General features: G+C 53.8%; 1 protein-coding gene across 3 annotated transcripts in view; it reads right to left on the bottom strand.

The window, feature by feature from the left end:
• Positions 1-25967, bottom strand: part of CCDC33 (coiled-coil domain containing 33) — a 100342-nt gene that overhangs the window by 59248 nt on the left and 15127 nt on the right. For all 3 annotated transcript variants that reach the window (XM_058427755.1, XM_058427754.1, XM_058427756.1), the window contains exons 2-6: positions 15204-15337; positions 11010-11119; positions 9341-9457; positions 4704-4795; positions 3607-3727 (exon numbers count right to left, since the gene is read on the bottom strand). In XM_058427755.1, the coding sequence (XP_058283738.1) occupies positions 3607-3727; positions 4704-4795; positions 9341-9457; positions 11010-11119; positions 15204-15246 (483 nt within the window). In that variant the 5' untranslated portion in view covers positions 15247-15337. The remainder of the gene's footprint in view (positions 1-3606; positions 3728-4703; positions 4796-9340; positions 9458-11009; positions 11120-15203; positions 15338-25967) is intronic.

Genomic DNA, 25967 nt, shown 5'->3' on the forward strand with positions numbered 1-25967 from the left:
GGCAGGGGCCTGAGGGGAGGCCAGCACTAGGGCAGGGTCTGTGGGGATGGAAGGGGCCCCAGGAGAGCTTGGGGACAGACCAGCTGTGGGGCTGAGAGAGGAGGGGATGGTGGTGGGCACACATGGCTTCCCGGAGCTCCACTCCAGCTCTGTAGGAGACCAGAACAACAAGAGCAGCTTGTTGGGCAATGGGCCCCTTCCAAGATGCTGGGGTAGGAGTGACTTACACGGCCCACCCTATGTTGGTTCCAGTAGGCTGGACCAGGTGAAGTCCGACAGGCCATCTACCTGTTAACTCACCAGTTCAGGCTTTGCCATCATCACCAGGCTCCACTGAAGACCACCTAGCCCACCACCATGCCTCTCCTTGCCTCATCGCCAGCAGATGGCCCTTGGGTTCGGGTGGCTCTGCCTCCATAACCTTCCACATTTATACCGGCAAGGCAGAGCCACACCCCTCCTTAGTGATTGGCTCAGGGAAGTGCATGTAACCCAATCCTGGCCAATCAGACAGGAAGGAGGTCTGCTGAGGGATGGCTGGATAAGGTTGGTTTCCAGTTGCTCTTCAAAATCACCTACAAGAAGAGAGGGTGCGGCTGGGTGCGGTACCTCAGGCCTGTAATTCCAGCACTTTGGGAGGCCAAGGTGGGCGGATCGCCAGAGGTGAGGATTTCAAGATCAGCCTGGTTAACATGGTGAAACCCTATCTCTACTAAATATACAAAATTAGCTGGGCATGGTGGCGCTCGCCTGTAATCCCAGATACTCGGGAGGCTGAGGCAGGAGAATTGCTTGAACCCGGGAAGCAGAAGTTGCAGTGTGAGCCAGGATGGCGCCACTGCACTCCAGCCTGGGAGACAGAGACTTGGTTGCAAAAAAAAAAAAAAGAGAGGCTGCCTCTTACCTGCTGGTCTTTCATTCTATTTGGGTGAAGTGCCCCCATGAGCCGTTAGCCAGCTGAAGATGGTAATTCAGGGTGTTGGAAAGATCCTGAGACCTCGAGGACGCTTCTGAGCCTGAGCATCCACCAATTCTAGCAGCATTCTATGTCGTGAGTTGATATGGTGTGTGACAATAAATATCCTTAGTATTTAAGCCGATCCAAGTTGGGGTTTCTGTTACTTGGAGCCAGATGTGAAAAGGGCAGTGGTGAGGCTGGCCTCAGAGTGGACACTGGCACTAGGGGAGGTACAGCTCTGTTAAGAGTGGAACCCATTTACCTTGGACCCTTTGCAAAGATTATCCTTTGCCTGGACACTTTGCAAAGATTATCCTTTGAGTTCTCCTAACAGATTGGAATCAATGAGTCTGGAGAAAGGAGCAGCTTACCAAAGGTCATGCAGCCAGTAAGTCACAGAGCTGGGGTCAAACCCAGGTCAAACAGTGCTTTTGCACGGTGACAGTTGGTGAGAAATCACAGCCCCCCAAGATGTCAGAGACGGCAGGCCCTAGAAATTACCAAGTCCAATCCCACCCCCTCAACTGTAGAGATGAGGGGACTGACGCTCAAAGGGGACAGGGCAGGGGTCTGTGTGAAGTCTGAGCTCAGGCTGCTGACAGGTGCCCCTCCAGGTAGGGCTCTGCCCGGGCAATCCCCACCCCTCCTTACCACAGCAGCCTGCTCCTGTTCTCTCACTGCTGCACCTGGGCACCTCTGTGCTGGCTGCCAGCAAATTCCCAACCTGGCCCAGCTGCCATGGGGTTGGGTGATGTTCAACAGGTGTCCTGCCATTGCTGGACTGGGTCCCACACATGCAAAAGGCATTGGGAACAAGTCTCTGTAGTGAGTGGCACCTCTCCCATCCAGACTAGTTAGGCAGCAAAGGCAGCCAGAGAAAGCCTGGGGGTGGGAGGGGGCGCACTCATTAAAGCAGGCAGTGCCTCCTGCCCCTTGGGACAGCCTGCTGATTGGTTCTTAATTTTCTGGGCAAATGCAGGGCCATGTGTGAGGTAACTCTGGGGAAATCAGGCAAAGGATTGGTTTGGGTTTGAAGTCTCTGTCCCCAGGGTCCCCCTTTGTCCCACTCCTCCCCACCACCGTCACTCTACCCCATGTCTGAGCCTTCTTCAAATGTCTTTGCCTTTAAATGAAGCCTGGGTTCCAAAGGGGTGTCTTGTTCTATTTTTGCTATGCCAGACATGAGCACTGGTGGGCAGACAATAGGAGGGACCTCCAAAACTTCTTCTGTCCTCCAAGGCCCCTAGGAATGTTGGGACCATCGTGTAGGGCAAGCTGGCAGTGAAGCGCAGATCATGAGAAGAGACCAATCTGGCTATTCCCTTGAACCCAGCCATGGTCTGTGCGTGCAACCGCTCCCAACCTCATACTCAAAACACACGGCCCTCCTGTCTGCCCTGACATGCGTCACAGCCTGCGTGTCTCCACCTCACACTTGTGCTATTGCTGTGCCCAACCTGTACTAACCCCTCCTCTGTTAAAAATTCAAGACTGCCGGCCGAGTGCAGTGGCTCACGCCTGTAATTCCAGCACTTTGGGAGGCCAAGGTGGGCAGGTCATAAGGTCAGGAGTTCAAGACCAGCCTGGCTAACATGGTGAAACTCCATCTCTTCTAAAAATACAAAAATTAGCTGGGCATGGTGGTAGGTGCCAGTAATCCCAGCTACTTGGGAGGCTGAGGCAGGAGAATCGCTTGAACCTGGGAGGCGGAGGTTGCAGTGAGCCAAGATGGTGCCACTGCACTCCAGCCTGGGCAACAAGAGCAAGACTCTGTCTCAAAAAAAAAAAAAAATTCAAACTGCCTTCCCTAATCCAGGCTTTACATCCCTCTCCTCTGATTAAAAAATTTTTTTTGCTGGGCACAGTGACTCATGCCTGTAATCCCAGCCTTTTGGGAGGCCAAAGCGGGTGGATCACCTGAGGTCAGGAGTTCGAGACCAGACTGGCCGACATGGTGAAATCCCATCTCTACTAAAAAGATAAAAATTAGCCAGGCATGGTGGCATGTGCCTATAAGCCCAGCTACTCGAGAGGCTGAGGCAGGAGAATTGCTTGAACCCGGGAGGTAGAGGTTGCAGTGAGCCGAGATTGTGCCACTGCACTCCAGCCTGGGAGACAGGAGCGAAGCTCTGTCACAGAAAAAGTTTTTTTTTTTTACTGGGGTAAAATATACATAACACAACATTCACCATTGTAGCCATTTTTAAGTGTACAGTTCGGTAATGTTAAGTGCATTCATTTGTTCATATTGTTGTGTAACCATCACCACTATCTATTTCCAGGACTTTTCATCACTCGAAACAGAAACTGTACTCATGACCTGTAACTCCCCATTCTTCCCTTTCCCCAGCCCCTGTAGCCATTGATGTGATGGCCCTGACAGGCCCTCCCAGTTTGTTATTAGATTATACATTATCTTGTGTTGATGTTCAACCTTTTCACCCATGTGACTCCCATCTTCACCAGACCAAGAGTTCCTGGAAGGCAGTTTCTCTGCCGCACAAGCGAGCGCAGCACTGGGTATGCCGTGGGATTCAGTCAACTCTTACTCAATAGTCAAGGGAACTGCTGACTGACGCACTGAGTGAACGAACAGTGAATGTGTGGGGGAGTTACAGGAAGCCGGAACCACTGGGGAGGAGACATACCTGAGGGCATCCGTTCTGGCTGACGCGAGGCACGTCAAAGTTCATCACGGACGGGATAGGGAAGGAGAGTGGGGTGATGGGTAGCCCCACGGAGGCCAGGTCCCTGTTGGCCTGGCTGACCCTGGGGAGGCAGGGAGACAGGGTCAGTACTCTGTGCTCTGCACCTGAGCCTGGCAGCCCAGGGCCCCCCGCTTTGACTCTGGGTTGATGCAAGAGAAGGGAGTTGCAGGGACCCCACCGAGTTCGGGCCTGGACCTCATGACAAGTGGGGACCACTGGGCTGGGCGTGCATCAGTCATCTTCCTTCCTCCAACAAGCAAGGGGGCTTCATAAGTCATAAAAACTCAACAGGAGATACAGAGAAGTAGGGGAGTCATCTTGGGCCATCAGGGCCAGTTGGAAGTGACCGAGACAGACCCTGACTCCCAAGAGGCAGTGCTGTAGCAGAGAGCACACGTTCATAGGGGAATTTCCCACTGTGTGGCAAAGTATGAATCTCCTCCTGAGGACTGTGACTCCAACAGACTCAAAAGGAGGTCTAGGGGAGGAGGGGATGAGTTGTGGCTGGGGCCAGGGAGATCTCCAGGATGAGGAGGGAGGAGACTCTGCCCAGCAGAGCTGAAGGCTGTGAAGTTCCAAGATGGCCTTTGGGGCCAACCACTGGCTGGAGCCTATGGCCCTGAGCTAGAGTGGGAGGGGGAGTGGGAAGGTGGTGGGTGTGAGGCAGGGAGGCAGGATGGAGGGGCTGAGGTGTCCTGAGCAGGGAATGAGGTCCCCTCTTGTTTTCCTCCCCACACTCTCTAGCTGTTAGGCCTGGTATCAGCACTCATCCCCACCACCTGCCCTCCAGCCTGCTTTCAGGAGAGGACTGAGCTGCCCCTTTCCAGGGCCCTGGGCTCTCCCTGGGGAAAGAAAGGCATGGTCTGCTGCAGGAAGCTTACTGGGACCTCAGACCCAGTGGAGAGGCTTGAAGGGCCTTAGGGGAAGAGGGGTTGCTGGAGGTCCTGGAATCAGCCCATGGCAGCAATGACAGCCTTACCCTCTCCTCTGCTCTCTGCTCTGCCCTCCTCACCCAGGTCCACCTGGGCCCCACTCACTTAAATTCCTTGTAGTTGGGAACCACCCAGGCAATCACCACTATGGGGTTGGGGTTGTTGGCCAGGGGCTTGTTGACTCCCCGGAGAAAGATCTGGAGAGGAGAGGAGAGGAGGCAGGTGAACACCATGGGACCTTCCAGAGACAGCCAGCCAGACTGCCTACCCTCTTTTTCTCCATCCGTGAGCTCATGGCTGCCTCCACACTTGACACCTGCTCCTCTCTGTTCCCTGCTTTACTCGGTTCTTGCTTTGCACCAGGCTGCCCTCCCTCAGGAAGCCTTCTCAGCCTAGCTGAGGCAACTGCTCCCGCTTTCTGTCCTGGGATTTACCAATGGATCTCTTACACTAGTTTCTTTGGGGAGAAAGGGTGCGATGAGAGTTGGGGCCTGGGAAGGGAGGTTGTGTTCTAACCTTGGCCTCTCCACTGGCTCCTGGGGAGGGGTAGGGCTAGGGGTAGGACTAGGTGTTCCAGCTCCTTGGTTTCTGTCAGTCAAATGAGGTTTCTCCCAGGGCTGTGAGGGGTCTCTGATTAGATCGTTTGTGAGAGAGCACTTTATAAACTGAAGACAGGAAGCCCAGGTCTGGTTTCTCCGACCATGCTGAACTTCCTGAGATCAACGGCCACAGCCAGGCTCCCCTGGCCTCCCTGGCGCCCATCACCCTGGTGCCTGCTCCACTGCTCACCCTGGTGCCTGGTCTCCTGCCTTGCTGGTTTCCCCAGGAAGTACTGGTTTGGAACAGGATCATAGCATCCGCATCTCTGGGCTCCTCTTTCTTCATCAGATCCCGGTTGTCACTCCCCTGACCGCCCTTGGTTGTTCCCTCCTCAGTCCTCTGTCACCCCCTAAGGCCTTCCCTGCCTCCGAGTCCTGACTGCCCTCTCTTCTCCTCCAGGCTTCTATTAGCACAGCTTTCAGAGAGCAGAGCGGGGTCCCAGCAGAAGGCTACAAAGCAGGAGTGGACAGCGTCACCTTGCTCCAACCCTCACTGATTCCCTGCTCAGCCTGGGCCTGAGGGACACTGGAAGGCAGACAGGGGAGACAGGGAGTCTGTCCCCATGCGCCTCTGCTGCCAGCCTAAGAGGCCCTGATCTCCCGGACCCTGACCCTCACCCTGTATCCACCAGTGCCTCCCACTCTCCCTCAGCCCTCACCCACCTCCTACTCGGCTCTCATTCCTCTTGCTCCTTCGATTCCTCTGCCTCCTCACTAGCCTCTCCACTTCTGTTCCTTTCCCTAATCCACCCTCTTTCCCAGGCAATTTGACACATGATGGCAAAAGTGCTCTTGTTAAAAATGTACTGGGTCACGTTACTTCCCTGCCCGATACCCCTCATGCCCCTTTGCCGCGTCTCCCGACAGGCCCCCAGTCCCTGTCTTCTTGCTCCAGACTCTTTTACTCCTGCCACACACCCATCTTATTTCTGCCACATGCTGATCCCTCTACCCGGACTCCCCGAAGCTCCCACCAACCCATCGTGGCTGGCTCCTTCTCATCCTGTAGCTTAAACATCACCACCTCTGAGAAACCTCCCATGACCATTCTTAATAAAGTAGCCCACCCTGTCCTCCCGATCTCAGTTGCTGGATTCCCTTTGCCATAGCACTCATCATAGCTTATGTTTATTCTAATTTATTTCTTGTTTATTTTCTGTCTATTTGGCTAGATCCCAAGCTCCACATGAGCAGGGACCATGTCTGTCTCATTGACGGTTGTCATCCTAGATTTTAACAAAAGTGCCTGGCATAGAAAAGAGCTCAATATCTGTTTGTGGATAAATGAGGATCATATGGGCCAGGCGTGATGGCTCACACCTGTAATCCCAGCACTTTGGGAGGCCGAGGCTGGTGGATCACAAGGTCAGGAGTTCGAGACCAGCCTGGCCAATATGGTGAAACCCTGTCTCTACTAAAAATACAAAAAAAATTAGCTGGGTGTGGTGGCACATGCCTGTAATCCCAGCTACTCGGGAGGCTGAGGCAGGAGAATTGCTTGAACCTGGAAGGCAGAGGTTGCAGTGAGCTGAGGTCATGCCACTGCCTTCTAGCCTGGGTGACAGAGCAAGACTCCATCTCAAAAAAAAATGAGGATCATGTGAATGAAGGAGAAAAGAGGGGAACAGTGGAGGAAAAGGTTTACCCTTCTTGTGTTTGTGAGCATGAAAGAAGAAGAGATAGAGAAACAGAAAGACCCAAGAGGAAGAAGGGGAGAAGGCAGGCAGTGGTTTGGGTGAGGGTCTTGGGGGATGTGTGGGATCCTAGTTCCATGGTGCTGATGGGAAGAGAAGCGGGAAAAGGAAGGGGCTGGACACAGCTGACGGACTCTGCCCCAGGTACAGCTTGGGATGGGAAGAAGTCCTCACTGGTCTATTCCAGCTCAGCCATTCACTCCAGCTGGGTCACGTTGGCCAGTTCCTGCTCCACTCTGGGCCTGTTTCCCCACTTGTGCATGGAAGAGTTGAACTATAATCTCCCCTGAGTTTCTAGCTCTGACTTTCTTTTTTTTTTTTTTTTTGAGACGGAGTCTCGCTCTGTCGCCCAGGCTGGAGTGCAGTGGCGCAGTCTCGGCTCACTGCAAGCTCCGCCTCCCGGGTTCACGCCATTCTCCTGCCTCAGCCTCCCGAGTAGCTGGGACTACAGGCGCCCGCCACCACGCCCGGCTAATTTTTTGTATTTTTCACTAGAGACGGGGTTTCACCGTGGTCTCGACCTCCTGACCTCGTGATCCACCCGCCTCAGCCTCCCAAAGTGCTGGGATTACAAGCGTGAGCCACCGCACCCGGCCCTAGCTCTGACTTTCAATGGGAGGAGAGGGCCCAGGAGTGGGGCTTGTTCTGGATCATTCTCCCTTTTCTCCCTCCGCACCCTCCTTTCAGGCTCCTCTTTCAATACCCATCTCAGCTGGTTGTCCCACCTCTAACCCCACACAGGTGTGAGCTGATGGGCATGTACAATAGTCCTTAGGGCCTCGCAGCTCTCACTGAGGGCTCTGGAGACTGAATCCCTTCAGCACATTCAAAGGATTGAATCTCTGATGGTACATTTCACACTTTGGATGGGTCTGGGGTCTGGTGCTGAGGGATTTCACTGGAGGCTGGCAGGCCCTATTACTCACAGGCTCCCCAGCAGGTGTAAGGCTGAAAAGGGGGTGGTGGCAGCTAATTTGTACCTGTTCTGTGTAGACTCTGATCAGGTGTGAATGAGACAGCTGCCCAAGTACACCTGCTCATGACAGCCTGGGAAGTAGCAGAAGTTCCTGCTCCTGCCACGCGCTCACCATCAGGAGCAGGCAGCTGCTCTGTGGACATACCTGTCACACAGACGGAGAGGGCATCTGTGCTGGGGCAGGAGAGTGGGCAGGGTGGTGTGGGACAGAGAAGGCCCCCACTCTACCGCCCTACCAGTCAAGTCAGAGGGCTGGATGGGGTGGGGCAGCTCCACAGCAGCCCTTAAGTTCTGCCTGTGTCTTGGGGATGTGGCCCCCTCCCTGTGGGGTGTGGCCTGGGGACAGCAAGGCCAGGCTGTTGCCCGTCTTCCTTGTTCTGTGTGTGTGTGAATTGCTGGCTGTCCTCAGGAAAGGGCGTGGTAGAAGGTGGTGGGGAGCAGAGGGTGCCTGTAGGTCCGACATGCTGGTATCAGAGGGGTGGCTGTGGGGGAGTAGAAATGTGGGTTAGGAGTTTTGGCTCCCATACCATACTCCCCTTGGGTCTCAGTGTCCCTGGCTGTGAAAGAAGGCAAAAGAATGCTTCCTCCCCTGCCAGGCCCACGGTGCTGGTGGGAAGTAGGGGGGTGGGAAGGATAGGAACAAATCAGCCATGCTTGGGTAGGTGGAAGCTCAGAGCTTGGGTCCTATGGCTCCCACCCTGATCATACTCAGGCCATAGCTGAATTTGAATCTGTCACCCATGGGCAGTTTGAAAGCTGGGGGGAATGGGAGAGGGGCCAGGTCCCTGCATCATGTCTGCTTTGAGCATCAAGAGTTCCTCCCAAAGCTGCTAATTGGCTTGGGGGTGGATGGTGATGGGTCAAGGGGCGGTGGCCAGGCCCAAGGTGGGCCCAGCCCTGTCCTGACTAATGGAAGAGGCTCTGTAAACAGTTGCTGGATGAATAAATGAATGAATAAACTGAATACCTAATCGCCAGACCAGGCAAACCTCTTTAGACATGGTACTGAAGGAAAGCTCAAAGAGGTCCTAAACTTTTGCTTGGGGGCTGAGGCACTATCCCAGGAGGGGAATAATAGAACAGGAAACAGCTGGGCTGTGGGCTAAGGGAGAGCACCCGGCTTCTCCCCTGCCCCTAGCATAAGATTCAGGGAGACAGGCTCTGGGAGGCTTTGGTCCCCACTGCAGCGCAGAGACGGTACACAAGGAGCAGAGGTGTGGCTGAGCCCTTGCCCCCCACCACCAAGGCAGAGAGGGAAGGAGAAGAGGCTTGAGCATCTTCATCCTTGTCATCCCTGCCAAAGGGCTTCCTTTTTGCTATTTTGGAAAGGCCTGGTTGCTTTTTCCATTCTTGACATCTCTGCTCCACACCCTCAGGTCAGCCAGAAGGGGCCAAGGGCAAGGCGTGGGGCCTGCTCAAAGCTTGGCCCTTTCCCACCCCACCCACCACCCCAGAGGGCCCCAGCCCTGGTACCTCCAGAGCCATGTGGTTACAGCCGATGTAGCGGGGGATGAAGCTGCTCTTCCGAACGACTGTTGCGTACAATTGGGTCTTTGCAGTGGCTTCATCGGCTTTCCCAGACTCGGTGGGCTGGAGACAGGGTTGGGGCAGAAGACACAGAGGAAGGAGAGTGTCTAAGGGGCAGATCCTGGCCATAAATCCAGCCCTCTGCAGACAATCACTTGGCATTGCTCCGCTGGGGCTCCGAGCTGATAATTAAAGCTCATGGTCCCTGTGAGCCCTTCCAAGGAGATCAATATAATAAATCTTCCCTTTTCCATTTGAATATTTCATCACCCTCACAAGGACCACTGCCTGTCTGCTTTCCGGTAAAGATGCGATAACAAGGCCGGGGTTGTAAGTGAACAGACAGCCAGGGGGCCTGGGTGATGCCTCCAGAATTACAGCTCAAGTGCTGAGTCTCCCAGGGTAAGTAGCACATCTCTCTTTTACTTCCCTGCATGGCCCATCCTGAAGCCCTGGGATTGGGGTTCCTCATGGGGCCTAAGGGAAGGTAAAGCCCCCTGGTGCCACGATCGAAGGATTGCTTAGAAGAAAGTTCAGTGCTGGCCTGGAGGAGGGATGGGGGAGGGGAACTGACCAAACTGAGCACCTACTGTGTGCCAGGAACCTTGCCTATCATTGCATGGGATCCTCAAAATGACTGTGCCAGCTTTGCCAGTGAGGATGGAGGCCTGGGGGTTAAGTGGCTTCCATGGGTATCCAGCTAGGAGGCAACAAACTTGGGCTAGGACCCCCAACAATCTGGCTTCACATTGTTCTTTACTCTCAACCACTATCAGGGTCTGGAGTACACAGTGGGGAGAGGAATGTGATGCTTCTGCTCATCTCTGGCTCACTACCTGGCACACAGTAGGTGCTTCATAAGTCCTTGAGCAGTGAGAGAGTGAATTCTACCCCTTACCCCTCAGCACTAGGAGGGAGGACAGGCAGGGGTCTGGCCTGGGAGGCCCAACCTTGGAGTGAGGAGCCTCAGGCCTCTCAGTCCATGGCTTGGACCCAGTTGCTCACTCCATGGGTGCATTCCAGGGAATGCTTTATTCTGTGTACCCCCCAACTCTCCTGGGCCTCTGGCCAAGACAGTATGTGGGGGCAGCTCAGAAGGAACTGGCTTGGGAGACAGCATGACCTGGGCTCACCCTCAAATCTGCCGCTCACTTGCTTTGTGACCCAGGAGGAGGAGATTTTTCTCCCCGGGTCCCAGTCCCATGTCTGCAAAATGTAATTTACCTTGAGGATTAGAGAGGGGGTGTGAAATGTCTAGCACAGGGCCTGGAAGCAGCGGGTACTCTGTAAATATTGTGTTTCTTTGATTTTTAGATCTGCTCTTTTAACATTTTTGTAATCAAAATCTATCTTTAATTGGTATATTCATTTAAGGTGGCAATTGTTATATAATAATCAGCTGTTTTACAGAGATGAATTTGAAGAATTCCAAATTCTTGTAGACATCATTCCTGTGTACGTACCAGGAGCTATGTTTCCTGAGCCCCACATGGTCCTAGACTTGTCATGCTGTTGGTGGGTGTGGGATGCTCAGGGCTGCTCTGAGGGAATAGCTAGGGACATTCCAGGTGGTTCCCACCTGCTCTCCCCGCACTTCCCCAGGCCTCTGACTCACCTGCACCAGCTCAAAGTGGTAGGGCTGGAAGACACGCAGGTACTTGATGGGGATTTTGTAGGCCAACAACTCCTGTTTCTTTCTGTTGTCCACCACCTTGAGGATCACATCTGGAAAGAGAAAAAATGAGCACAGGTTCATTTTTAAACAGATCCCTTTCTCTCCCAGTAAGGAGAGACGGTGAGAGGTGACAGACATTGCCGAGAGTAGGGAGCAGGGGCCACACTGAGGAATCAACATGCACACACATGTGTGGATCACGTGCACACAAACCCACAAGCACAGTCTGAGCCCCTGCACAGGGCAAAGCTCCATGCTGGCTGATGTTAGGACCCCAACATGCAATTTTCTTCCGTGGTCTAGAAACTCCCAGGCCAGAGATAGACACACACAGAACTGAGTCCAGTCCCCTGTGGCAACACACACACATGTGCACACACTGAGACACACAGGCAAGCAGGCATAGCACCTCTTTCCAGGAATAAGACTCCTTCCCTTGGTCACAAACACTTGTGCCAGCTCTTGAGGCAGGATGGGGAGAGATTATCTCACACATGTTGCAGGTGGGGAAACTGAATTTCAGTAAGAAAAAGTGATTTGCTCAAGAGATCCTTTAATACAGCTATCAATAAAAGCCTACTACAAGTAAGGGAAAACTAGTCTAAATATTAAGAATAATGCACCACTTAGTAAACACCCTCCAAAGAGACTATATTTTCTCATAAAATGACATGAATATTGGTATAAACTTTTTTTTTTTGAGACAGAGTCTCACTTTGTCACCCAGGCTGGAGTGTGGTGGCATGATCTCAGCTCACTACAACCTCTGCCTTCCAGGTTCAAGTGATTCTCCTGCCTCAGCCTCCCAAGTAGCTGGGATTACAGGGGCCCGCCACCATGCCCAGCCAAGTTTTGTATTTTTAGTAGAGACAAGGTTTTGCCGTGTTGGCCAGGCTGGCCTCAAATTCCTGACTTCAAGTGATCCGCCCACTTCAGTCTCCCAAATTGCTGGGATTGATGGCATGAGCCAGTGCACCCGGCCGGTAAAAACTTTAAGAAGAACACCAATGTCCTATAAATAATCATGACAGTCCTGTTTAGTGAGCAGGACTGTCATGATTATTTAGTGAGTATCTACTATGTGCCAGGCATGGGGATGGGCATGTCTCAGCCATGATTCCAACAAATTCTCACCACAACACCCCAGGTAAGTATCATCATCTCTGTTCTTAAAATATGAACAATGGAGCTCAGAGGGTTATATAACTTGATCAACATAATACATCTAGAAAGTAGATGATAGGAAGGGTTGAATTTGGTGACACTTGAGGCATCTTTCTATTCTGGAAATCTATGATTTGAGGAGGAAGAAGAGATTGGGAGGGAGAAAAGGAGAAGGATAGAGGAGGGATGGAGAAAGAATGAGAGAGGTGGGGTAAGAAAGGATACAAAACAGAGAAGAACAGGAAAGGGAGGATGGGGCAGAGGGGTGTGCCTGAGGGAGACACTTGGAGAGCCCCTTGCCCTCTGCTTCTCTAGAGACAAGGGGTTTCAGCACCGGGGACAGCAGCTGGCCCTTGTGGGCTCAGCAGGTTCAGTGGGCTCAGCGGCTGGGTCATTTGGAACTGGATGGGTCATTTGGATGTGGGGGTGTAGAAGGAAGCTGAGGGCTTTACTAATTATTCTTCTTTCTCTGTCTTCCCCACAGCGACCCTGAACACTTGCCAAGGTATCTCTAGAGCTTGTCACATGGGATCCATGCTCAAAGGAAAGAAGGGGGAGAAGGCACTGAAGGTGTTGAGATTGGCTTGAACAAGGGAGATTGAGGCAAGGGATATGAAGTCAGCAGACCTGGGTTCCAGTACCAGGACACTAACTTGCTCTGTGACTGTTAGCAAGTAATTTAACCTTTCTGAGCTTCATGTTTCTGCTCTTCAAAATGTCAACACTTTAATAAGAAGCCTTGTCTCTCCTCTTGGGTTGTTGTAGGAAGAAGAGTGTGTTTTCAAGCTGTAACATTCTGTGCAAATGCTCCTTGTGGCTGTCACTATTTTCCTTCTCTTTAAGCATCTGCAGCTCTCCATACACAAACCCTGCTGTAGGCAGACCTGAGGAAACTCAGCTGGGAGATTCCAGTGCTCCCAGCCAAAGTACCACCAGGAGCTGTGCAGGCTGAAGCCCCTTATGCCAACTCGCCATGGACCAAGAGTCCCCAGATCCAGTTGGGATTTGCCAGGGTTGAACGAGAGGTGAGTGCCGTGCATTTTCCCCACCCGCTATTCCTGGAGCTCTGTGTGGGCAGCCAGCAGATGAGCTGGAATTGGGGGTAATGGACAGCCATTCCTCCCTGCTCCTGTCTCCATGCTACAAACACGCTTCATCAGCTTCCTCTCTGGGCATTGTGCCCTTCTGGCCTCCCACTGCTCCCTTTGTGTGGCCAACAAGCTATTTCTGCCACCCGCCTGCTTTGGCCCTGACACAGGGTCTGAAACTCCCCTTTGCTTTTCATTAACACATCCTTGAGCTACCTCCCACCCTTCCCCCGCCTCTTGGCCTGGCCCCCATCTCCCCCACCCCCACCGCAGACATCACCACAGCAACCGGTTCCAACAAGCATCCAGCTACTTCAATCTGCAATGAGGTGCCTGCCAATATTCCCTGCCTGCCCATGAGGCTTCCCCACTCTCTTGTCCCTCCTGCAGTTAGTCCTGCCCCTCTCTCTGCTGCACAGATGGGCCCTGGGGTCACTGACCTTATTACATTTTTTCCTCTGTTACCCCAAGTAGAGTCCAAGGCAGGATCCCAGCTCAGGTCCACTCACCACAACCTCTAACTTCCCAGCAGCCACAAAAATACATGCATGCATACATACACAGCCACACACACAAACTATACATACTCATGCAGTGCAAGGCACACACCACCATCCAGATTCATCCAGACACACATACACCACACTGTTGCAGCTAGACACACCCACGCACACACACACATAAGACAGACATGCATGCCTACAAGTACAGACACAGCCCACACCACATTCACACATGCGCATGAACCAGCATGCAGGCATTCACAAAGACATGCACACACAGGCACGCATGTGCCTCTGCATGAAATCCTAGGTCAATTTTTCCTCCTCTTTTGCATCTTCTTAAAGCATCCCAATGGCTCCACCTATCCCTTTACAGGCAGAAAAGAAAAATTATCTGGCTTGACCTAGAACTAGCTCCTTTCCCTTTTACGGAGGCTCCCCTTCTTGTTTCCTTTCTCTTTTCCCATAGTCTTCAGCTGGCTTTCTGCTCTGTGTGAGGAGAACAAGGAGTTCTGTCTAGGTCCTGGCAAGATTTCAAGGGGGAGAGGCAATGCCTGTCCTCTCAGGGAGAGACCACCTGCAAGAAGCAAGTCTGAGGTCCTGACTAGATAAGATCGGAGACATTACCAGGCACCTCCGGTCTGTGCTGACAGTGCCCGATGCAATGCCCCCCTATCCGGCATCAGCCAATCAGCATTCCCTTGTGTCCAGCCTGAGCTCCCCCAGGAGAATGGAAATCCAACAGACCCACAGTGTGAAAGTAAGTACAAGTGTGCACACGCATGTGTGTATGTGGGCACCTGGTGGCTCAGGCTGACACTTGGGGAGGACTAGGCAGGAATAGGGATCCATTCTAGGGACATTTCAAATATTTTTTTAAAAAATCAGATGGAAGCAGCAAGAACCCTGGCGCTGCAGTAAGAACATGCAATGCTGAGTCCTTGGTCCTCGGTCTTGAGCTTAAGCCAGTTAAATTCCCTGAACCTCGATGTTCTCTTAAGCAATGGGAGCAGCATTGCTCTTCCTGGGAGGTGGTGACTCCAATGAGCGATGTGTGGGGACGTGCCAGGAAGCTGTAATGTCCTGTTTCAGTGGGAGACGGCGGTAATAACTGCCATGAAAATAATAACAACAGTCATAAAAAAGATAAGCTTGCATTGTCTGGAAAATTCATTTATGTGGAACAACTCATTTTTCGAGCAGGATGCGGAGATGAGGCGTGACAGTATTATGATTTTTTCTAAGTGCTTTTAACTGAGCCCAAGGAGGTGTTCAGGTGGCTACCAGCTGTGGTAAGAGGGAGCCTGCTTCTGCCCTAAGTCCTTGGCTGTGTTCACACCCTGCCTGCACATGCTGGCCCTGCCCAGCCCCTGCCTTACCTTCTTGCCCTGCATCCTCAGCTTGGATCTCCACGTTCACCATGTCCCCCAAGATAGGGGCTCTGGTGGGCTCTGAGGTCACAGATGTGACTGCCCTGGAGCTCTGGTTGTTCTTTTCCTCAGATGTGCTTTTCCTGGGGAAAGCAGGGGCAGGATGAGTCAGAGGGAGGGGTTCTGTCTGCTGCTTGTCCCCATCCCAGGATCCACTGTCCATAAATCTGAGTGATAGGTAGACAGAACATGGAGAGCTCTGTCCCACGCATAAACACTTGTGTCATCCCAGGCCTCTCCCCGGGCTCCCCTGCCAGCCCGGGTGACCACACTGCCTTGCTGGCCACTACTGAGGCCTTCACTTAGTCACAGGCCTCTCACTTAGAGAGGCTCGGGCAGGGGTGGGGATGGGGGTAGAGGGTAGATGCCTTGCCCACCTGACTTCCTAGCCCTTGCCAGGGAGGGCTCTCCAGCAGGAGCCCGTATGCATGGCCTCTCTCATCTCTAGGTTCTGTTCGGTGGGAGGAAGCCTCTGGGCGGGGTGGCTGTGCGATGCCCTGCCTGGCTGTCTTCTCTTCTTCACCTTATTTCCCTAAACTTCTGGCCCAGATTTCCAGGCTCCGCCCAGCAATCCCAGTTCTAAATGCTTGCAGTGAAGCACACACATGCTGCTGCCCTCTGAGATGCCTGCTGTGTGCAGGGCCTTGGGCTGGGCCCCTGGAGCTGGGTCCAGGCCTGGGGGCAGGGGGCGGTGGAAACAAGCACTCAGATTGTTCAGGACCAGGCTGTCTAAGGTGAGAGGTAAGCTTGGGCCCTCTGCATCCCAGTGCATCCCACAGATATCGGAGATCCAGAGCCGTCAAACGGCTCAGGGAGAGAGTGAATACTTCTTCTGCAGAAGAGGTTACTAGGCCAGGGCCGTCCGCAGCGCTGCTGCGTTAACTGCAGCAGTCATGGGCTGAGGAATCATCCCAGAGATCCTGTAGCAGGGGGAGCCACACCACACACCTTGCGGAGGGAGGCAAGGCGCACAAATGGTACCCCAGGATGGGAACAAAGATGTCATCCCCACCAGTCCTTGTTCCACCCTCAAGGCCCCCAAAGGGAGTGTGGGGCAGGCCAGTTGGCTGAGATCCCACCTGCTCTGTGCATTAGCAATGTCAACATGGTTCTTCCCAGCCCAGCTTGTTCCTCTCCTCCAAGAAGCCCTCTGGAGCCCCCTGGTCCTCACTGCTCCCTCTGCCCTTTAGAATTAAGTGACGCTGTGACCTGGCTCCTTGCCCCCACTCATCACAGCCCTGCTCCTGTGGGTGACCATGCTTGCAGAAGCCCTGCTTCTGTGGGCGATCATGCTTGCAGGAGTTCCAGCTCCAAGTTCCAGGGGTCAACTGAGGACTTCTGCTGTGCTTTGACTGAGGCAGTGTGACACAGTGATTGTAAGAAGGACCCTGCAGCTGGGCATTTTGGGTTCCAAATCCCAGGTCTACCCCCTGCCAGCTGTGTGATGTTAGGCAAGGTACAGAACCTGTGGTGCCTTATTTTCTTCATCTATAAAACAGAGACGGTAACGGTGCCCAGCATGCAGGGCAGTTGTGGGAAGGAAACGAATGAATATGTGTAGTGCCTGGCACATTGCTAAGTACCAAGAAAGTGTTAATAATTCTTAGTACATTAAATTATTAAAATATAAATATAATTCCTGTTATTACCCCATAGCACCAGAGAGCTTAGCCTTATTGACCCTCCTGTGACCAGCCCCTTTGCCCTGGCGTGATTTTTCCCCATCATGCCCCCAATTCTGGATCTACAATTGGGGTTGTCTGGCTGCTCTGGCCAAGGTGTGGAATCCTGGAAAGAGCACAGGCTCGGGAATGATTCAGAGCTGGTTTTGGAGCCCGCGTTTATCCTGGCGGGATCATCTCCCCTCTGCACCTACTAAGTTCCTCCTTTTTCAATAGTACCCCCTCAGAGAGTGTTATAAGGACTGGAAAGAAAGCATGTTCAGTTCCCAGCACCCAGAAAGCCCCAGTTCATGTTATTCCCTCGTTTGTGATACAAAACAGCCTGGGTGTTTTTGCAAGAGGACCTGCCTGAGGGCAGCATGAAGGGGAAGGAGCACTGAGTACAAGTTGGGGTGAGAAGGGGCATCTCGCAGAGAGCCGGAGTCCTTCTCAGATGAGCGTCCATCCAGACACATCACCCCTGCAGGCTCTGCAGAATGGACTCCTCACACCCGCAAAGGGGTGTGTGGGAGGCTGCCAGGCTAGAGACGGAAGGCAGAAGCCTGGCAGGAACGTGGCGCTCAGCTTGCTCCCTCCACCCTCGGGTCCCTTTTTCCCTCCGGCTCTGTGACCATGCTTGACCGAGGGGTGCAATCTAAGTACCTCCCATGACACTCTGTGCCCCGGCTCCCGTTCCTGACAGCTGCCCCAGCAAAGTCAGAGACCTCAGGCTCTCAGCAGCCTCCCTGTGCTACCCAGGGACCCGATCTGCTACTTATGGATGTATAGTTAGTGCACGATAAGGCCTCACAGCCTCCCTCCTCAAGGACCTGCACAGAAACAGCAGAAAGGCAGAAGCGCCGAGGGTGTGTCAGGAAGAAGTCAGTCCTTCTGTACCCAAATGTCAACCCCAGAGCTGGACACAAAACTGCACCTGCACGGACACATTCCTGGGGGATTCCCAAGGATCTTCATGTGGCTCTGTGTGCACAGAGAAGACACAAATAAAGGTGTGAAGTCACAGGCAGCATAGTGACAGGATTCAGGTTGGACCCCATGCCAGCCTGTCTTCTACTGTCCTCGTATCCTCCCAACCCTGCTGGGAGGGTGACAGGAGGAATTCCCAGGTGCAAGGAGGTAGGGAAAAGCAATGGGGCAAGGCAAAGGAGGAGGTGCTGACTTTCTTCCAGCATAGAAAGAGTTAAGCAACTATTTTCCCCACCTCCCTGCCCCATCTAATATGAAGGTCATCAGGGCTAGGTGAGTGCAGATAAAGCAACTGGGTGGGAGGGGGAGGCCCCAGGGGAAGAGGGAGGCTTTTAACAGGTGGAGGGAGGCTGTCAGGGTAATGGCTTTTCCTGGCACAGCTGACTCCTCCGGGCCCTGATGCTATTCTAGAATCTGGAGAGCAAGAAGGGCCTCTGATTCTTCAAAGAATGGGAGCAGGGGACGAGCTCACTCCCTGCTCCCAGCCCCATTCTGCACCCCGCAGATGGGCACGTGGCTGAGTTCCAGGTCCCCAGGCTCCCTCGGGGCTCCCAATGCAGTCTTAGAGCCCAGGGGACCTCGCCAAGACCTGCCTCCCTAGGCCTCTCCACAGGCTGTCTGCAAGGAGAGACCTCCCTCCCTGTCCCCCCAAAGACCTGCCCTGTTGGCTTGGACCCATTGGCTCCAGGTATCCAGGGCCAGGAGGAGCTAGTGGGTTGTGCCTGCTGTCTCGGGGCCAGATTTAATCCAGCCACAGCATGGGCAGCCATGCCAGGATAGGACTGGAGTTGGGTTTAGAATGCAGCAGCCCCAAGACCAAGCTGCAGGAAAATGTAAACCCCCCTCAACCTGGCCTACCCTCCAGGCTGCTGGAAGGGTGTGTGTGTCTTTGACAAACTCCAGTCCCCAGCTAGGCATTCCTGGGGCCCCCACCCCAGCAGGATGTGAGGGGGCCAGGCCCAAGCGCAGCTGTGAGTGGGAGGGAACAAGGACTTTGCTTTCCTTCTGCAAGGTCATGACTAAGGGAAAATGTGTCATCTGGTTCCCGGGGGCTGCAGCTGTGAGTGGAAGAAGTGAGCATCGGAAAAGCATGGGATTTGATGGACAGAAAGCAAGAGTGCTCATGAGCCGCTTTCCCCCTCACTCCAGGAGACACACACACACATCCACACATACATACACACACATGCACACACACGCACACAAATGCGTGCACACACATACATGCACACATGCATGTGCACAAAGGCTGCCCAGAGAGGTGTGAGTACCATACTGTACCCACTCTTGTTACCCAGTCCTCAAGCTGCCTCTGGGGTCTTCTATTCACACCTGAGCCCACCTCCCCCACCTGCCCTTCCTGTCCTCTTGGCCTCTGGCTCCCCTCAAAGCATCAAAGCATGAAAAATAGTCAAGGCCTGGCCTCCTCCTGGGCAGAACTTTAGAAGCCGGGGCACAGGCGGCCTGGTTTGTTTTGAGTGCCAGTCCCAGGACAGCCACCAGGAGAGCAAAGGAAAGGGGAGGGCCCTGACTCAGATCTGCTGTGGCTGCTGGGGTCCTGGCTGGGCAGGCTTATAAATCCTGAAAGACTAGAGGGGTGTTCCCAGAACCCCTGGCACTGAAGAAGTCAGGCAGGCACTGGGAATAATGGATAAACAGCAGAACTTTAAGTGGATGGATGGTGGAATAGGAGGTATTGGGCCCCTTTGACCTGGTCCATCACAACCCATTGCTGGCTCACCTGGGAAACTGAGAGGGAGGTGAGGGAACTGGCAGTCCTGCAGGCCAGCTGTCGAGGTGTCATGGTTGGGTCTCAATCTTTCCTGAGAAGGTAGGGCAATTCCCCTCTACCTGCTTCCTCCATGCCAACTTCTGAGCCAGGGAGGCCTGCCTCCCCCATCCTCCAGAAGTCCAAGAGGCTGCCAGACTCCCAGGCCATAGGCTAGGCCTGCCTCCACCCCGGAAGGCTCTGAAAAACCCAGTGACCTCTTCCCAATCCAGGAGCCCAGTCTTATGCAACAGGAGGTGGGGAGGTGGCTTCTGCAGAGACAGTCATCTGAATGGGGTGGCCAAAGTCTGGGTTCCTGTGTTTCTGACCCTAAACCTGGAGAAGGCAGGGCTCGAACAGATAGAGGATCTTTCCACTTGGAGGAGAGAACGTGAGGCTTGAGAGGGGCTGTCTGGCTGATGCAAGTGCTGGCTTGGGAGCATGGGGTGGGGGAGTCAGGAGACGGAGGCTGTGTTTCTCCCCTGAGTCCCTCTCAAGGCCCCTTTTTGCCGTGGCCACAATCAGTGTCCTCTGAAGCCAGGCAGGCAGGGGGAAGAGCCCCGACCCTCACACCTCTGGCCTTAGCCAAGCTCCCCTGGGATTGCTGGGCAGGGAGTTGTGCCCAGGAACTCCTCAAAGGAGGAGCTGAGATCTGAGGCAGGGAGTCAGTGCTGAAGCTCCCTTCTCTTCTCGGCCCCGCTTCACCAGACAACAGCCTTGACAAGGCCCCCAGTCCGTGCTGCCGCCTCCCCCAGCCCCGTGCTGAAGGCAGGGCAGCTGGTCCTTGTGGGTTTTGAGCCCCAGGAGGCTGCCACTTAAGGCATGAGTGGGGCTGTTATTCTCAGCAACGCGAGGGACTCTCATCCTGGGTTTCATTTATTAATTGGACTCTAATGAAGCATCACTAATTGCTGATGGTGCTACAACACTGCAGGTGGGCCTCAGTTTACAGAATAACTGACTCTGGAGCAAGGAGGGCACCAACTGGAGGCCAGCAGCTCCCAGTCCATGAGGGCCCGGCTCTTCCCCTGCCCTTGCCTGCAGGGCGTGGGGGCTGCTCTGGGAAAAAGAAAGGGCACCTTCCAAGAAACTCTGAGAAGATCTTCTTGTCAAACAAGGATGCTGCTTCTCCACCCCACCACTACTCACACTTCATCCAAAAATGTGGGTACCCCTCCTTTCCACCCATGGAAGACAAGGAGAAAACCACATCACTTTGTGATGGCCCAAAGTCAGACTCAAGTGCCGGTGTTCTGGGCATTGTTGCACCTTCTACCCTCTTCTGGGAAGGGGATCTCCTTGTTTTCCAGAGATACTTTTTTGCTCTTTTTGAGGCTGGAGGCGATGCAGGGCCAGGAAGGGCCGCTGTCTGCATCATCTGTCAGCCTTTGGAGTGTCATGCTGTGTCCTGTCCTGTGGTATAGCTGGTGAGGGGCCCTGGGAGCCACCTTCTTAGGCCGCAATGGGTGGACCTGTCAGTCAACACCACAGTCCTACAGGGAGGCAACGACAGTCCCTTTGGAAGGTGTGGACCTGTATGAGACAACCCAGCAGGACTTGCCAGGATGCGGAATCCTCTCAATGGTTCAGTCACTCTGAACAGCCACTCTTTTGAGTACCCCCTTTCTCACGTATGCAGCCTCAGGGCAGGAGGAACGTGGGCCAGACCTAAAGTCGAACTTCCTGACCTCACAGAAATCACCGGACTCTTCTGATTCCTGTCATTCTGATTCTCATTCCCTGCTTAACTCGTGTGGTGTTCAGTCCACGTTTTGAGGTCCGGGGCTGCTCCCTGGCTCAGACACAGAGCCCAGCCTCCTGAGGGGCTCTGATACCCTAGTGCTGGTGACTGGAACCTGGCTGGCCACCTTCCTGGGAGACTGTGGGCAAAGGATGAGTGAGTGGGGACAGCATTATGATTCCTGCCCCTCCCCAGCCTCACCACCACTACTAGACTGTTCACCCCTCAAGGGCAGGGATGTGTCTTGTCACTGCTGGAGCTCAGTTCCCACTGCCTGGGCAAAGTGGGGCCCAGCAGGTGTTTGCTGAAAGAAGGAAGAAGGGACAGACCACTGGAAAATCATGTGGGACAGTGGCAGCCCCTCCTTTCCAGCTCTGCCGGGCCAACTCACTGGCCCAGGCTGCTGAGCCAGTGGCAGCTTCTCAGGACTGTCCTGGAAATAGCTCTTGGCTGGCAGGAGGGTCCAGATCCCAAGTCCTGTCCCAAGAGCATGTCCCCAAAGTGGGGAAGCAGAGCCCAGCTGTGGAGGGGGAGTGGGGGAACTGGGCTCCCTCCAGGCCTAGGGGGCACTGAGCACCTCGGTCCAGCCTTGCCACTGGTCTCTCTGTCCCATTCCAGGGTGCCGTGGAGGGATCGAGGTCTGGTTTCGCTAGCCACACTGACCATCCTGAGAGTCCCGGCCACAGTCCCCGGCTAGTCCCTAGGCCCCACTCCTCCAACGCCACAGGGCACCGCAGGAGCACACAGCTGGGAAGTCAGATAATGAGTGACAGGAGAGGGAGGGGACCACGCCCACCAGCTCCTCTCCTCACTCAGGGCCAGTCGCTCCTCTGTCCCCACCTTTGTATGGGAACAGGGAAGGGGGAGGCCACAGCCTGCCCTCCCAGGGATAAAACCCCAGGGCCTCCTGAGCATTCCCGGGCCAGGCTTGCTGAAGACCAGAGAGACAGCTTTGTGTTCAGGCTCACTGGTCGTGGGCTTGAGTCCTGGCTCCTGGCTCACCGCTGCTGACTGTGTGGCACATCCCCTAAGCATCTCTGAGCTCAGCTCCTCCTTGATAACAGCGCTCAGTATCTCACAGGTTTCTGAGTGGACGGTGGAGCCACAGAGAAGGAGGGAGGATGAAGAGATCAATGGGGAAGGCAGAATCTGAGTGGAGATGTATATTGGCAGGTGGGTCCATGGAGCTGGAGCTCAGGAGAGAGGCTGGATACAGGGATTCTGGGGCTTTCAGGATGGGGGAAAGGGGGGATGCCTAGGTGAGGGGGGATCTCTTAAAAAGTGTAGAGGCCAGGCGTGGCGGCTCAAACCTGTAATTCCAGCATTTTGGGAGGCCGAGGCAGGTGGATCACTTGCAATCAGGAGTTCGAGACCAGCTTGGCCAACATGGCAAAACCCTGTCTCTACTAAAAATACAAAAAAAATTAGCCGGGCATGTTGGCACATGCCTATAATCCCAGCTACTCAGGAGGCTGAGGCAGGAGAATTGCTTGAACCCCAGAGGTGGAGGTTGCAGTGAGCCGAGATCACATCATTGCATTCCAGCCTGGGTGACAAGAGCGAAACTCCGTCTCAAAAAAAAAAAAAAAAAAGGGGGTAGAGATGCAGAGGAGATGCTAAGGACCGAGCCAGGAGCACTGGCATTCACAGAGTACTGGGACAAAAAGTGTCCCATAGTGGAGTGACCAGAAACAGGGGAGAAAATCAGGAGAGGGGGTTGTCCTGTAGGCGAGGAAAGAGGGGGCTTCAAGAAAGGAGGTTGCCTACTTATACATGTGTGGAGGATGCGCAGCCATCGGGAAGTCTCTCCCCTGGCAGAGGCGAACCAGTCAGCCAAGCTGGAGGCACCGGTGCCGTCTGAGTTGGGTTGAGGGTTCAGGAGAGGAACAATGAGGGGCCCAGAGATCCTCACTGACCAGAGGTGTTTGGCCTGAAAGTAAAACTTGGCTGATGTTATACAAACATTTGGATTTCTGGTTTCTCTTTAAAAATTGAGAGAGGCGTCCGGGCACGGTGGCTCACGCCTGTAGTCCCTGCATTTTGGGAGGCTGAGGCGGGCAGATCACAAGGTCAGGAGTTCAAGACTAGCCTGATAAACATGGTGAAACCCCATCTCTACTAAAAATACAAAAATTAGCTGTGCGTGGTGGCGCGCGCCTGTGATCCCAGCTACTCAGGAGGTTGAGGCAGGAGAGTCTCTTGAACCTGGGAGGCAGAGGTTGCAGTAAGCTGAGATCATACCACTGCACTCCAGCCCAGGCGACAGAGTGAGACTCCATCTCAAAAAATAAAAAAATAAAATAAATAAAATTGAGAGAGGCTGGCCGGGGTGGCTCACACCTGTAATCTCAGCACTTTGTGAGGCCAAGGTGGGAGGATCACTTGAGGCTGGGAGTTTGAACCGGCCTGGGCAACATAGTGAGACCCCATCTCTACACATAAAAAAAAGCCTAATAATTAAACATAAATAAAAATGAGGAGGGTTGACAGCCCATGTCCTCATTCTTCCATGTAGAGATCAGTGGAAGGGACACGGGCTGCTCCTCTGAATAAGCCAGGTGCTCTCTGGTTTGCCACAGTCGCTTCTGCTCTCTATTGCATCACATGCCAGGAACTATAGGATTTGCATAAGTGGCTTGGCCCTGAAGACATTGACTTTGAATTCTGGCTCCCGGCTCCACTGCTGCTGACTGTGTGGCACATCCCTTAAGCATCTCTGAGCTCGGCTCCTCCCTGACAATGGTGTTCAGTATCTCACAGGTTTCTGGATGGATAGGTGGAGCCTCAGAGAAGGACGGGAGAATGAGGAGATCAACGGGATTCCAGGGCAGCTCCTTCTGCTGGAAACTTAAGTTTGTGCATGGAGGGATGACAGAATCAGGAGCACACAGGGGTAGGAGGAGACAAATTGGTGCCCAGAGCCCCAGTCCCTGCTCAATGGCCTCCCTCACTCCACTACAAGCTAGACTCTGTGGCATGTGACCCTGGGACCCAAGGGGGCCAGGCTAGGGCAGAGGGAAGCTGCATAAACCTTGGAGGGATCACCAAGCCTCTTGGCTGCTCCTGATGACCAGGGAGCGGGGAGGAGGCTGTCAGCCGCTCTGCCCAAGCTCAGGAGCAAGCAGAGGAGACAGCCTGTGCAGGACGCAATGAGGACCCCAGGAAGGCCCCCTCTGGCCTGCCTCATGGCCCCAGATCTCCCCCATGAATGCCCTCTGAGACTGTTCTGCAGGATTCCAGAAGAAGCCTGTGGGGGAGAACTCATGCTTCTTGAGTCTGAATGGGGGTTTCAGGCATGAGAACACCTTAGGGGCCCCAGGTGGCAGAGGTGGGAGAACATCTGGAAAGAATCCTTATGGCTTCAGTCTGGCTGGGGGTGGCTCTCAGGCCAACCATCCTTCAACCACTGACACCAGCTGTGTTTATAACCCTGGGACAAAGGGAAGTTCTCACTGAACAGAAATTCCGAGGTTCTGAGCCTCCGGGAACTGATGTCATGGGGGGCAGGTGTGGGTGGAAAATCAAACCATGGTGTGGGGGCCCTGCAGGGAAGATGAAGACCCTGGTTCCCAGGCCTTACCCCGGGCCTGCTCCCCACCCTTGTCTTTCTTCCCATGGGGATCCTGCTGGAAGAGAAGGAGCTTTGGCCTCTGTAGGAGCCAGCGGCCAGATGGGAATAGTCATCTTCATCTGCTCCACTCCCACTGGCCAGCCATGTGACCTCAGACACATCTACATTCTCCCCTGGGCCTTGGCCTCCTCCGCTATCACATGGGAATAATGCAGCCTGCTTCCAGGACTGCACCGTTAGAACCAGAGGGTGGAAATAGCCGAGCTCGCAGTGAGCTTCGAGTGGAACATCATCATCAAGTGGGGGCTGCCTTATTCCTGGGACTATCCCATGATCACCGTCACTGTGTTATTGTTATTTTTGCTGAGCCCAACCCTCTGGCTGCTGAGACAAGCCCATGGGTCACCTGTGAGTCATTCTGAGCCTCCACCCACTCTGCCCAGATCCCTGCCTTCAGGGGTTCTTGACCGAAGGCCCCAGTCAGACAGGGAGGAAGGAGAACTCCAGATCCCAGGATGGGTCTCCACACTAGTCACTGCATCTTCTCTGGAAGTCTGGGTTAGCGTCCTGTCCCAACAGCCCCCCTTCCAAGAGGGGCAACCACTGCATGAAAGATCAAGGCAGAGAATGAGGTGGAGGGAGATTTTAGATTTTGAAATCCTGGATCCTGCATCCTCCCTTGGGTACTAACTAGTTCTGTGACCTTGGGCAAGCAATGGAAATGCTTTGAGCCTCAGGAACCTCATCTATAAAATGAGGTTTAATGATAATATTATACCTCAATTATAGGACTGGGTGGTGATTAAACTGTTTGAAACACACAATACACTCCTAGCTTACTTCTCAAGGGTATGGTGGGTATTTGATAACTGTAACCTTCTTTAACCCCCCTCTTGCCAGTATTTCAAACAATTGTCCTACTTTTAACACCTTCTTCAGTTAGTCGCCAGAGTCAGAGCTCATCCTGTGACCAAGGCCAGCCTCA

The sequence above is a fragment of the Hylobates moloch genome, unplaced genomic scaffold (genome assembly GCF_009828535.3).
Source record: "Hylobates moloch isolate HMO894 unplaced genomic scaffold, HMol_V3 SCAFFOLD_14, whole genome shotgun sequence".
In the NCBI taxonomy this organism is placed as follows: Eukaryota; Metazoa; Chordata; class Mammalia; order Primates; family Hylobatidae; genus Hylobates; species Hylobates moloch.